This window comes from Centroberyx gerrardi, chromosome 9, assembly GCF_048128805.1.
Source record: "Centroberyx gerrardi isolate f3 chromosome 9, fCenGer3.hap1.cur.20231027, whole genome shotgun sequence".
Classification (NCBI taxonomy): domain Eukaryota; kingdom Metazoa; phylum Chordata; class Actinopteri; order Beryciformes; family Berycidae; genus Centroberyx; species Centroberyx gerrardi.
In genome coordinates this window covers 12,320,667-12,334,831 of record NC_136005.1, presented here as the reverse complement: position 1 = coordinate 12,334,831, position 14,165 = coordinate 12,320,667, and the positions used below count along the sequence as shown (strand labels likewise).

The 14,165-nt window shown below is 43.2% G+C and overlaps 1 protein-coding gene across 1 annotated transcript in view; it reads left to right on the top strand.

The window, feature by feature from the left end:
* The window catches only part of pip5k1ca (phosphatidylinositol-4-phosphate 5-kinase, type I, gamma a), a 49,436-nt gene extending 35,364 nt beyond the window's left edge, over positions 1-14,072 (top strand). The window contains exons 13-17 of the mRNA XM_078285585.1: positions 53-194; positions 808-840; positions 1,185-1,304; positions 4,154-4,433; positions 11,811-14,072. Coding sequence (XP_078141711.1) covers positions 53-194; positions 808-840; positions 1,185-1,304; positions 4,154-4,433; positions 11,811-11,813 — 578 coding nt within the window. The 3' untranslated portion in view covers positions 11,814-14,072. The remainder of the gene's footprint in view (positions 1-52; positions 195-807; positions 841-1,184; positions 1,305-4,153; positions 4,434-11,810) is intronic.
* Positions 14,073-14,165: the final 93 nt, after the last annotated feature.

The window sequence follows — 14,165 nt, the reverse complement described above, 5'->3', positions numbered from 1 at the left end:
GAGATAAATAATGCAGATGAATAACGTGTGTATCTCTCTGTCTCCGCACCAGGACGACCGGATCTCCTCCCTTGCACCCCTCCGTCGTTTGAAGAGGCCACCACAGCGTCCATCGCCACCACGCTGTCTTCCACCACCTCTCTATCCATTCCTGAGAGATCCCCCTCCGACACGGCCGAGCACCCCCGCTATAGGTGCTAACACACACACACGCACGCGATAAGACCCACTCACACATACGTTAGAGTTATCCATTGCAATTTGAACCCTGTTGCTGACTTGCCACTTCACAATGAATACATGGCGGGTATAGAGTATCAAATAACATGATAATCTACACTTCTCCTCAGTGTTGCCATGAGGCTCATAGAGATGAATGGATACACTGCCATGCTATCTATATGTGGCAAATAGATATTGCATAAGTCCTGAAAGAAAGGGCACAGTATAAATTATAACTAATAATCGTTTACCATATAGTATAAAATAAATATTGCCTGGCGGAGATCTTCATCAGGTTGAAACATTATATTCTCTTTGCTTCCTTCAGGATTTAATTTTTAAGTTCTATTTTGTGTAAATAGATAATGTTTCCCATACAGTATCTCATTTTTTTTAGCAGGTTAATCTGTATGAGATCCTTCTGTCACAACTTAAGCAGAGAAAGTTCAGATTGTTTCATTAGTAATGACTATGAGAACTTTTTAGGAACCCCACCCCAGGGTCCTGCCCAGTATGTCCCATGTAAGCTAGCCAGGACTTACATAAAGCTTGTATTGACACTGTTTCCTCTGTCCCTGTCCACAGGAGGCACACCCAGTCTCTCAGCCATGATGGGAGGTAAGTCTGGACCATGAATGCTACTTTCACTTCATAATAACTCTGCTGTTTGAGCATGATCAACTCAGCTGTTCTTCCACAGTTTAGAGGATTGCTCACTCCATGTTTTTACAGCGTTAGACATTTCTGGGTGTGGTGGGTGTGTGTGAGAAAACTCTTAGGTCAGTCTGTTGGTCTGTGTTTATGAGTTGACCCGCCCTTCCTGTTGCTAAGATCTGCCGTGTGTTTGTTTTTTCACACATTTTTTATTTTATGCCTTTACGTGTTTCATTTCCTTTGTGCATGTGTTTTTATGTGTGTTTGTATGTGTGTGTGTGTGCGTGTGTGTGTGTGTGTGTGAACAGGACCCAGGAGGAGCTGCGTGTGCGTGAGGAGGATCAGCAGACCATCACAGTGGAGGTGGAGGTGAAGAGGCACGACAGTGAGCCCACCATCACTGCCCCGCAGCCCTCGCCTGAGACCAGGTACACCCACAGCACAGTGAGAAATGATCTCCATCTTAACAAGTCAAGTAGTCTTACAAATGAAAAGAAATCTGCAAGTGGGGTGAGATCATTTCACTTGTTTTGAACACACTTTCACCTGTCACCAAACAAGTGACAGTGTCTTGAAATAAGGAAGATCACTCCATTCGTATAAAGATAATATCACTTTATTGAAGAAAATTCTTGAAACATGTTGATTTTCATTGAAAACAAGTGAAATTATCTCAGATTTTTGTTTGCTTGTTTTAAACATGAACAAGATCTTAAGACCTAATACTAGACTACATGACTTGTAAAAATGGATACATTTTGCAGTGCAGTGTTTGTGTGTGTGTGTGCATATTTGTCCTAGGGATGGAAAGGAGGGTATCAGTACCTAAGAATTTCCCTCTACTAATACTAAAATCCAACACTGAGAGCCTTGTTTGAAATCTTAGAAATCTTAGCAAACCACCTCCACTCCCTTGTTCACACATAGAAGGATGCTAGAAAATGTTCTGGAATTGAGGAAAGTGGTTCAAAATGCAAATGTGTGTCGCTTAGTCTGTCTTTCAACATTCCAGCATATTGAGCACAACTTGAAACACAGCCACTTCTTGATGATGTTGAATATGTGTCCCACATACTCAAAATAGAACATATATAACCAAGACACGCTCAACTCTCAGCGCTGTTAGGTCCATGTAACAGTGCGTCCTTTCTGTTGTAAACAATGCCAAAAAGAAGCCAGCACTGTAAAGAGATGTTAACCTAATAGGGGTTAGCTAAGCTGTAGAGCCGTAATGAGTCCTTCATGACCCCAATCATCAATATGAGTCAGTTTTACACCGCCCTATAAATAACCTGCTGCACACAGCCTTACCGATTTGATTATTGTTGTTGTATTATTGTTATTATTGTTTATGAAGTAAAATTCTTGGTTTTATGTTCCACTGTGACTAAACACTGAAGCCATAAACACACACACACTAAGAGATATATACACACAGACAGACACATGCACACACACACACACACACACACACACGCGCGCGCATGCACACACAGCCTAACCCATTTGTTTATTGAGGTCTGGGGGTGGCAAAGTCCCTGTTATGGACAGATAAATGCTTCAGGCACTATCTGGAGCAGGCATCTAATTAGGTTAAGAGAGAGTGTGTACATGTATTGGTATTTGTACTGTGTGTGTGTGTGTGTGTGTGTGTGTAGTGTCTGTATTTTATAGGGTGACACTATGAGGCAGAGACGGGGCTGGAGGAGCCCTGACATCGGGGAACCAGCCAATAGAAGTAGGGCAGTGGGGCAGAAAGGCTGCAGGGCCGGGACACAGAGCTGAGAAAACCTAAACCTTCCCCAATTCTAACCTGCTTTTTAAAGATTGCGTTTTTGGGGTGGACTATATAGAGAGATAAGAAAGATGGGGGAAAGAGGGAGATGGGATGATATGCGGTACAAGTAGACACTACATTGCACAAAAACACACTTGGTATGTGCCTCAGAACACCAAACCAGCTGGACATTAGTTGCTCATGGGATTAAAATGAAATGAACTCAGCTAAACTGAACTGAACCGAACTGAACTCATCTGAACTGATGGGAGCGTGGCACTGGAGTTCACACTGGGGCCGGGGGTTGAGTATGGAGGGTCAGGGTGTGGCTGCTGAAGGGGACCGACTGAATAATTGGGTCTGATGCGGAGAAGGCAGTGGCTAGACATATGGCCTGGGGGTCTGGAAGGAACTGAGGGGGAGGAGGGAGGGGGCGGTGAAAGCGTCAGAGCCAGGGACAGGCGACTGAATTAGCCATCTGGATGGCCCCACTGGTGGGGAACCGCTTGGATGGAAGAGGGAGGAGAGAGATGGATGGGTGGATAGATGGAAGAAGGAAGAGAGAGGTGGAGGGGAGAAAAGGAAATGGGGAAAAAAATGAGGGTGAATGATTAGAAGAGAAAGAGACAAGAGTGTTGCTGTTGAAAAAAGGATTTGATGTGAGCGGCAGACTGAGAGGGAGAGAAAGAGGAACAGAGAAGCAGTGGGTCTGAGGAAGAGAAGAGGTGGAAATGACAACGACAGGCAGACAGAGAGAGATCAAGAGAAAGGTAGCGGGAGCAAATGAATGATGGAGAGTCTGAGGAAGATATAAGCGGAGGAAATGAGAGACGGAGTGAAAGAGAGGCCTTCTGCATGGCAACCGCCACCCCATGCCCCCTATTAATGATTCAGCCAATCAGTTCTCTCCGTGTGAGATGCCAACTCTGCTTTTCCTCAATAGCCAACTGCTGGGCTTTTCTTCTAGCGGAGCTAAGCTCAAACACAGAAGCTGAGAAAGCTATCTGGATAAGCTTAAGTCCTTCCTAATAGTTGATGATCTGGCCAGGAACAATAAAGGATTTTGGCAACACACAGCCAGCTGGTAAATCTTAGAGTTTAGGCAGCTAGACCATGAACACCCACACACATGCACACACACACCGCTGTGAAATCTTAATTGGAGCCAGTTTGCTCTAATCTAATAGCTTGGTCCTGTTCCTCTGCCCTGTTATTTGAAGTGGCTTACACTAAGTGACCCAATTAATGGGTCTTAATGGTGGCCACTGCTGTGTGTCTGTATATGTGTGTGTGTGTGTGTGTGTGCGCGCGTGTGTTTTTGTCCTTAAACCACATGGAAACTCTGTAATAATAAATCTTATTTATTATAATGTAATTAGTAATACAAAAAAAGCATAAACTATCTATGCATGTGTACAAATATGTGCTATATATTTGCTTTACATGTATTTTGCAGTACGATACACAGAGTCTTACCCCCTCACCCCTCCGTCTCCACAGTGAGGTTCAGGAAGTAGCCGGCGCCGAAGCTCCTGCTGATGCTGCTGCTGCTGCCGCCACTTCCAGCTCTTCCACAGCTCCCGAAGCCTCTTCCTCCTCCTGTGCCGCAGCCGCTTCCTCTTCTCCTGGGGCAGCAGAGGCCACTGACCCCCTGGAGGCTCCAGCCAGCCCCAAGGTGGTGGTGGAGGCGGACAGGGCCAGCCAGGTGTCCGGCTCCGGCTGTACCAGCCAGGCTTCAGTCGACGACGACGATGACGTGCCAATCACAGATATCTACTTTGTAAGTGAAAGCCTACACACACACACACACACATACACACTCACACACACACACACACACACATATACACTCTTAGATACTTGCTCCCACACTAAGTGACAGGTTCAACTCACAGCCGAAGACACATTGAAAGATTGGCAGCTAAACACTCTCAGCTCAGACTAGGACTAGCTCCCATCATCTCTCATCTATTTCAGTTTGACATTTTTATTTAGCCATTAATTTATGCTTTTATTGAATTCTTACATTCAATCACCATCAATGTCTACTGGCTTAGACTAGGACATATTTCTTCATATATACTATCAACACAACAATGTATAACCTATGTATTTATGGCTGTATTATTGGACTGAGCTGTATGATGCTCTCCTGCAGAAGCGTTGACAGAAGGACCACAGACAGGGAGTGGAGACAGAGGCTGGTATGGGAATGACAGCAGTTGCTTGCAGTGTGCAGTGTATTCAGTTGGACACGGTGTGTTGCAGTGTGCACTGCGGTTTGGAGTGTTTGCAGAGGAATAACAGCATGTCCACCTTCACTTTTGCTGCTGTGCTGTGATCTTGAACTGTGTGTAGTTGTCGGGGACCAGCACGGCTGCAGATACACTCACGCTGTGATAATAGCAATAACCGATCTTACAGAAGGGCTTTTGATTTTTCACTCGAGACTTTTTGCCATGTGTTTGTGTGTGTCCTGTTTACACAATTGTCCCCGTTAAAGCAACTAGCTACCATGAGATCTGCCTGATAGTGTTGTGTTTGCAAGTCTAAACGTGCCCAAAAGCAGAGCCATAAATAAATGGATGAGTGTCAGGTAGAGGATGGGGAGCGGAGCCAGTGATCACAGTTACAGATAGCAAGGTTCCCACCTGGCTCCCCTCCGGAGGGGTATCTCCTATCGGGAATCAAACACCCTGTAATGTGGCATGAGAAACCCTAATGGCCAGCAGGTTAGTCAGCAGGCTCCCTCAGTTATTTAACAGCCGTCTCACCTGCCCTCCTCTGGCTGAAGCCCAATTCATGCTTCAGAGGAGACAACGCACCCTCTGTGCACAGCAGCACCGTGGCCTGTAGGACTGACTGTGTGAGGGGAAGAGACGCTGGGCACAAAACTGCACATCCTAAAGTGTGACTAGACAGCAACATGCGCCGCAGGCAGTGCAGCGCTGAGTGGTTTCTAGGGAGTGGCCAAGTAAAAGTAAGTGGTCTGTTTTATCAGCTGTAAACGCACTGCCATAGACCAAAAGTATGAAAGCCCCGCATGTCGTGTACCTACAAGGAATGTGGACACATGCCTTTTAAACTTTTAGCATCTCTGCCCTTGCGCTGAGGCTCAGAAGAGGATGTAGAGTTCGGCCAGTCAGCAGGTCAGCCAGTGAACTTCTCCTGCCACTGATGATCCTCTCTCATCCCTGTCTGTTTCTACTTCGTCTCTCAGTCTGTCTCCTGCCTGATCTTTCCTCTACCATCCCATCCAAGTCAGGTTTCTACATAGGCGCTCATCCTAGTTCAACGGCATAAGGGGGCATAATTGCATAAGAAATATTTATCAATACACCAGATCTGATGCAACTATTTGCATCAGATCTGGTGTATTGATAAATATTTCATGTGCTGGTCCACTCCATTAAAGAAAAAAGGTTGAAACGTTGCACATCTAGTTTTTTCAGGTGCAAGACATCAAAAACACGTAGACTCAAGATGAAAAGAATGTCCACAACACTGCTGCTCCCAAAGACAGAGATTTATTTTGACGTACAGAACGTTTTGATCACACAGATATTCGTCAGGTTCAAGGTGCGATGGAAACGTTCTGTGGCAAAATCACTGTCTTTGGGAGCAATAGATGTTGTTTTCATTTTGAATTTAGTCTGCTCCATTCATACAGAAACAACTGTGGACAATGAATTTTCTCAGATTTCTCATTGTTATCTCCCCTGTGCTACACTGATTGTTACTGTTATCCTCCAGGTGTTGGAGTAGCTTCAGTCACCAGCAGCGCATCCTGTCTCATAGTTATCACACATCTGGATCTTTATTTATTTTCTCTATTTATTTATTTATTATCTCTATTCTGGAGCAGTGGCTAACAGCAGACTCTCCTCAGACACATTCCTTGGCACACCTAATTATTGATTGCTTGTAAATGTAACATAAACCCTATTATGATAATGTGAAAGGAAAGAGCAAGCACAACGAGCAAATTGCATCAGCACCGAGGGGGGAAAACTGATTGTAGACTGAATTCAATTATAATTCAATCAAGGGAATGTGTTTGAGGTTGATTTTCTTTAGATTGGAGCAAAATCTCAAGGCATGCCTGACCGCCCTCCAAAGCTCACCAGCTGTAATTGGTTTGTCTAGTTTCACACTGCCCAATTACAAGCAAACCAGGGCTTGTTAACAAAAGTCACATGGACTTAAAAGCAGCTTGATTGTTGGACAGTTTTGGTAAGCAGTTTTTGTCCCTCCAGGTTAGAGTTTTTGGTGGTGATGAGAGTCAAAATGAATCAGATTCCAGTCCCTGTAACTTTAGCTAAGCCTGATGGATTTGTCTGCTCTCTTCGCTATAATTTACCTTCTCTGGTGTTCATACCAGTTAACATGTTTTGGGGTCATTTTCTGTTGTTTACGGATTACGTTCTCACTCTTAATGAACCGCACAGGCAGTTTGCTTGGAAGGGGACCGAGGCATGCATTTTCAGGCGGTCTGTGGGCAGTTATTTGGTATTTTTCTCACCTGCCCAAATGAACTACATGAGTAAATGTGTTTGAATAAGCTGCTACAGTGAGGGCGTACATTTTTATACGACAAAATTATTATTTCCTACAGGCCTCTGTTCAGTCTACAGTCAAACTGCAGTAGCATACAGTTGGGGTGAAAGGGCCATCCATTTCCAGTCATACAGTATGAATAGACAAAGGAGGCAGGACGTTTTGAGGGAATAAATTTGCCTTTGAATTATGAACCAGCCAAAAGCCAGGAGATGGCAGTGTTTGAGGTATCGCGCCGCTCCCCGGGGAATCAGCAGCGCGTCGTTTAGCTGTGAGACCGAAGTGATTGCCGAAGTCGGCCGAGGCGCAGAGGGAGACGGGCGTGCAGCGCTCTTCACTTCACAGGCTCCTCTGAGTGGCTTGTGTCTGAATTATTCAGCCGCTATCAACAGTCTCCACATTCACTTTTCATGATTCCCGCTCCCCTGACCTTTTCCTCTCTCCTCCTCCCCCATCTGTTTTTCTTCTACTCTCACTCACCTACTCCCCTTCATCTTCCTCTACTCCCTTTTCTCATTCTGCTTGTTATGCATGCTCCTAAATAATTCTCACCTTCCTCAGGTGCTGAATTTTCCATCTTTTTGCTTCTTTCACTTCCTTCCATCTTTCCTCTCCGCCTCTCGCTCATTGCCCTCTCCATGCCCTCCCTCGCTTCTTCTCTCCTCTGATTGATCTCATGAGTCATAATAAAGGTAGTGAGATGGGACTGTGTAGTGGAAGCAGGAGGGATGGAGTGAAGGAGGGATGGGGTGATAGGAAAGTGAGTGGCTACCTGACTTGTGAATCTATTTATCGCCCCTGACTCATCCACTGTATCTCTGTTGGATTACGTACATTCAGAAGAATCTGCGTTTTCACCTCTACGCACGTCCTTTGTGTTTCTCATCATGTTGTCAACGTCATCTTATTTTTTTTCTGTCTCTCCTCCATCCCTCTTTTGTCTCATCCCTCTGATCTTCTTGTTTCCCACTTCTCTCCTCATTCTCTCTTCTCTATCTCTTCTCATTTGTCCATATGTCACGTCCCCCTCCATTTTTCCATCTCTCTCCCTGTCTGCCATAAGTTTCCGGATGGGAGAACCTGGGTGGTTTCTCCTGTCCGACACAGGAGGAAATCCCAGTCCAGCTGCCCAGTAAGTGAACCCAGACAAAGGCTCTGGGCTATCTGTTGAGTCAGTACCTTAGTAAGACCCCAGCTTTATTGAGATGGAAGTAGTTTCAGAATATCATGTAATCTTGTTACGTAGCTGCTAGTATGATGTGTTCGCTGTTTTGTTGCCGATCCCTTATGCGTTTGCTTCTGTCGCTGCCTTCATGGGACATGTAGTGACTCCTAAGCTCATTTTGAAACATAATATGATAACATTGTTCAGAGGAAACAACAAGATTTTCAGTCTGCAGTAGTTTGTCTATGCCCTGCGGTACCACAGACTGTGTAGGTTGTCATAATTGGTGTGATTTATTCACTATACCCTAAAGACTAGGGGTCTGATCTGTGATTGTGTTGAAAGACAAAAAACATGTCTCCACTAAGATGATGGAGTGTGGGAGGGTGGTAAACAAAAAAGACATTCAGCTTCGTACTTGACAGCATCTGTCTTTCTTTTACTCTTGTATTCATCTTACTGACATGCTCTTTTAAATTTTTATTTATTTCTTCACTCACTTGCAGCTTGATTTGTCCCTCTTTCCACCTGAGAGGTTGCTGTGTGGTTAGTGTGTTAGCTCCATAGCGCTGAGCTTTGCGTGTGCGTGTGTGTGTGTACGTGTGTGTGTGTGTGAGACATCAACCCACAGCGCCTCCACCTCCGTCATCATCGCCAACACACCGTGTTGCAGCTGCTTCGCTCTCTTAAAGGGCTGGTACCGCACTGAGGAGGAATTAACTGGAAGCTCTCGGAGAGCCTGGGCAACACTGAGTTAACACACGACGCGGTCGCTTCTGCACATCCACATAACGCAAAGAGCACTTTTGCTTGTTGGAAAGGAACCACGTCCTGTTCTGGTGTTTTGCTTTGACTGAGGATGCTTTCTCTGTCTTTGACTCGGCTGGCATCCTGGCTTTCTTCCCATACCCACTGCCATTGCAACCTCCTCCTCTTCCCGCTCCTCCTCCTCCTTGTTTGGCTGATGCATAGAGTCATCCTTCACTCTGTCCACTTCACTTTGCTTCCAAGGAGCTAGTCCAAATTGTGCAAAACACTAAGGCATATGATTTACATAGACTTCAGTAAGACTCATCATAATATTTACTTGAATAATGTGAAAGTTGTGTCTATTAAGCAGCATTTTCTATACTAATACAACCAGTTACATGCCAATATTTACATCTATGTGGACATAATATGTAGTCAAGTCTGCTTACTGCCAAAAGGATTTCACACATTCATTTCAACACTTTCACATTCTTAAAGTTAAATGATATGTCAAATTCACACTTTCTGATGTGTCGCAGCAACATTTCCTCCTTTATGCATCTCTAATTTTCATTTCCTGTCTTCTCTTTTCTTCTCCTGTGCTCTTTCGTGTGTTTCTCCTGCCTGCCCCTGCCGCTTCTCTCTGTGCCACTGGCCTTTCCTCTGTCCCTCTGGCCCCCTCTGCTGTGGTGGGTGTGTAAAAACAGCCTCCAGAGGACAGGACCTGGGTGTACTCTCCGCTACACTATGGCTCAGAGTCTAAGGCCCTGCCGGATGGGGATGGGGAAAGTGAGACAGTAAGTGAGAAGCATTGGACTAAAACACACAACGGGGGGAAAAGTCAGTTCTAGGCCATCTTGTTCAGTGTTGTTCAGCGGTGATTCTTCATTAAAACAGTCTTCCATTACAAAGATGGAAAGGCGGATGTCTGACTGTACCTGTGACTGAAGCTTGGTATGGTTTGCTAAATTAAACCTAGCTTATCAGGTCCACTGAATGAGCTGACTAGTCGATGACTACTCCAACAGTACGCCTGGTCTGTGTCCAGGAACCCACCCATACACAGACAGCATACTGTACATAAGTGGGTGGTTATGGTCACTCACTGCCAGTAAGACCATTTGGTCCACCACCAGCCCATCCTGCATCCCTCCAAAAGCAAGATGCTCAATATTTACTACACCGCCTCCCTCTGTCTGCCTGCATGAGGCCGTTACACGTGTCCTCACCTCATGCATCACCACACTCCCACGGCTCTGAGCTGCCCTGCTTATAGCTTATATTACAGCACAGTGTGATCACAAGTCATTTCCCAATGCTTGGCTCAATTAGTGGCAAGCTTATTTAGTAGCTAATCAATTTAATTATCTAAATAGGTCATCTTGAGCTTTATTGTTCCTCTCGTGAAATAATAGAATTTTACTTTTTCTAGTTCTACGTAATATTTCCTTTAACCGTTCCAGAGATAGAAGACATGAAGGTACACACAGAGCAAGTAGGGTTCCTCAAGGGTTCGTTGGTTAGGATAGTGGTTCTATATGGTACCGTAACGAAAAAAAAAAACAGTGTGGTTCTTCAAAGGTTCTTTTCATACTGCTGATTTGGAACATTTTGTGCATTGTTTGTTATTGCACCAAACAGGGTTCTGCTATGGTGCAATGATAAAAGAACTATTTTCTGGTACTATTTAACCCTTTTTGCTAAATGTTAGAATTCACACATCAAATTTATAGCCTTGTTCTGCAAATAAGGCTTTAAGCAGACTAAATTTTATCGCTGACTTTCACATCATACAAAGGCATATTTCATTACAGGGTTTTCACTTCAGACAGATCTCTAGGCAAAGTGATAAGGGATCGCCTTTCTTAGAGTTAGGTAAATCTGACAAATTAGACAGTTAAAGGCGTATTATAAAACCTTGCCCAGAAAAAGGAAATGAAATTAATTGGCCCTGAAGTGCAGCTGGGCCTGTTTTTGTCTAGACTTTTCACATAAGGTTGGTCTTGCAGCCAGTTCTGGCCGGGCAAGCTGCTGGTCTACTTAGTGTAATGTGTCAGCGCATCCCACAGCAGCCTTTACCCGCATGTCATGCTCTGATTAACACAGTATCATTGACCATTGATTTTTTTTCTCTTACTCATTTTGTTTTCCACCTTCTCCTCAAAGACCGATCTTTAGACCATTAACTGATCCAAGATATTCCACTAAAAAAGCAGCAGACCGCGGACGAATCCCTCTCACACTCAGTCATATGAATAAATCAAATGACACTAATCAGAATGTCATACTGGGAACACAAGCTGCATCACAACCTTTCACTCTATTATCACTCATAGATGTGTAAAACATGAACACATTTTCACATCAGCTTTCTCCTGATCTTCAGGTACTCTTTCATGCTCGTGAGATATCTGCTCGCCTTTACTCTCCTGTTTTCCCCTTCTCTGTATAAATTTACTGGTCTAGTATTAATGTTCCCCCTTTTGCCCAGTGAGAATTTGATAGTATTTGCTTTCATTAGCCAGCGATGCATGAAAAGACATGGATTTTGCTTGTCACCATGAGGAAATAAATGTGTGTATGATTTATGTATGCTCTCTCTCTCTCTCTCTCTCTCTGCCTCCTACTCTCCCTCTCACACTCACTCCCTCTATCTCTCTCTCTCTTCTTCTCTCTCTTCAACAGTAAACCCTCCTCTCTGGCAGAGAGGAGTGAGCACCCCAGTGAAGAGGACTCATCGGTCTGACGCCCAGACCTCAGCGGTGGCAGCAGGATCCCAGTCCAAAAACCTGGATTTTAAACAATAGAAGACAAAAACTGAACAAGCTGAGGAACAAAAGTGACTGGCTACCAGAGGGGGAAAAAAATCCTCACAGTGATGACGTCACTGATATCCGAACATCCCCGCCTTTCACCCTTGACGAATAAAAAATAAACCTGTATAAGGCCGTAGTCTTGTATGTTTGACACACATATAAGGCTATAGCAACGTGTGTTTGTCCAATCAAAACAAAACATCTAGACATCTCTGCCACCTTCACATTTCTATTAGTGAATATATACAAGTTGTTTAATTCATACATGTTTATTTATATCAAATAATATTCTTTGTTTTTTTACTTTTTTTATTTGGGCACTTTTTTCCAGCCATTTTACTACTGTGAACATCTATTTATTTTGTTTGTTTGTTTGTTTGTATTCAATTATGGTCTTCACTATCACTGGTACTTTATCACCTAGAAAGAGTTCTTCTCTTTTACACTGAAACATTTTTCTGATGTGTATCAGAGGAACATTCATTTGTGTTTTCATAATTTCACTCCAGTAGATAGCTTGTTGAGTAGTATCTAATTTTCTGGTTTGTTTTTACATCAAGTGTTTATCGTGTAAATTCAGTGTTACCACATTTTTCACCGTACAGTCATGACAAAACGCCGGAGGCCCGTGTGTCTTGCCTTCAAAATCGATGGCATCAACCGCAACACTAAGACAGCAGACATTGAATTCAATCATTACGGTAATCTTCACATCGTTACAATGTCTTCCAACGTTGCCCTGCTTTTGGACAGATGCACACAAATCATTTTTTTAAGAAGAGAAATTCACAGAGTTTCGTTGTGGAAAAAATATCAACATATCAGTGACATTAAGCTACATCTGGTCGCCCCCAGCCTCCTCACAATAAGGAATTCATTGACTGGACAACATTTCAAATGTTTGTAGATTTTAGAGCATCAGTTGTAGTATTTGCAGTCAGTATCGTACCTGTCGTCAGTATATTTGAATGAACACAGTGCATTGCAGTGTTGACTTGGTGAGACAGTTTGTAAATGGGTTGAATGTTGTTTGCACTTAAAGAAGAAGAAGAAGGACCTGAAAATGAACTAGTGATAGAGGCCAAATAACACACATTACCACACTATCCAGAAGTCATACCTTTTCAGTTTGTAGATGGGAACCTACACCGGCTGGTTTTTAGACAGCACTTTATTTTAGGATTATCGAGTGTGTAATGGTGAAGTCGATCACAATCATCATAGGATTAGTGTTGTTTACTGTAGTCTCTCTGTGGCTGACATCATAGGACTCTCAACTAAGACTTCAGTTAATTAAGGTTCAACAAACTGATTTTACTCTTATTTTCTGTCACAAGTAGCAGTTTGCTTCAGTTGGTCGGTACGTTTGTAGGTTTGTGTGTAAGGGAAGACACATCAATGTCAGACATTGTAAGATAGAGATCATTTCATTCTCATGATGTGCAGTGGCCAGTTGTAATCAGTTTGCTGTAGTTCATCACATGGAGACCATAGCAGCAATATTTTGTACAGTCTATAGCTTTTCAGTTCATTTTAATTGCCTTATTGAGAAATTTTAAATGTAGGCCTATCATTTATATTTTTTTCCACTCGTGCTGTTGTATTTATTTTTCTTTCCGATAGTTGTGCTCCTGAGAATGTGTACATAGAATTATAAATACATATATAAAGATATATAAATATATTTTCCATTTGAATTGGAGAATATTATTTTTATTTGGTTTTATTTTTTGCTGCTGGGCAAGAAATGATTGCGACCTACATAATTTACTGTATCATATTCTTCAATGTGTTTATTGAGATGCAGCTATATTTATGGTCTATAAATCGCAGCTGTTTCTTTGTAAGATACTGAAAGAGTTGTCGATTTTACTGTACATGCAAATCAGTAGGGGTTCTTCCGACTGTTCAGCTGTGTTGTGTATGTGTTTTCAAATCGCCGTGTGCCCTCATCCTATAGGGAGAGTCCTTTACAGAGACATAGCATGATTTAAAAATGAATATGCATATCAGAAATGTGTATTTATGTATATCTGTGTATATTCATCTATTTATACATGAGGATAAATAGATGGCCGTATGTGTGTGTGTGTTTGGACTCGATCAGAATGAATACAAAATAAAGCAGTTCTATGTCTATGAATTGTTGTCCAGGCAAATTATGTCATGTGATATTTGTATTGATGCCTATTGGGAAGTCCTCAAACCTTTGAACCACTTCTCA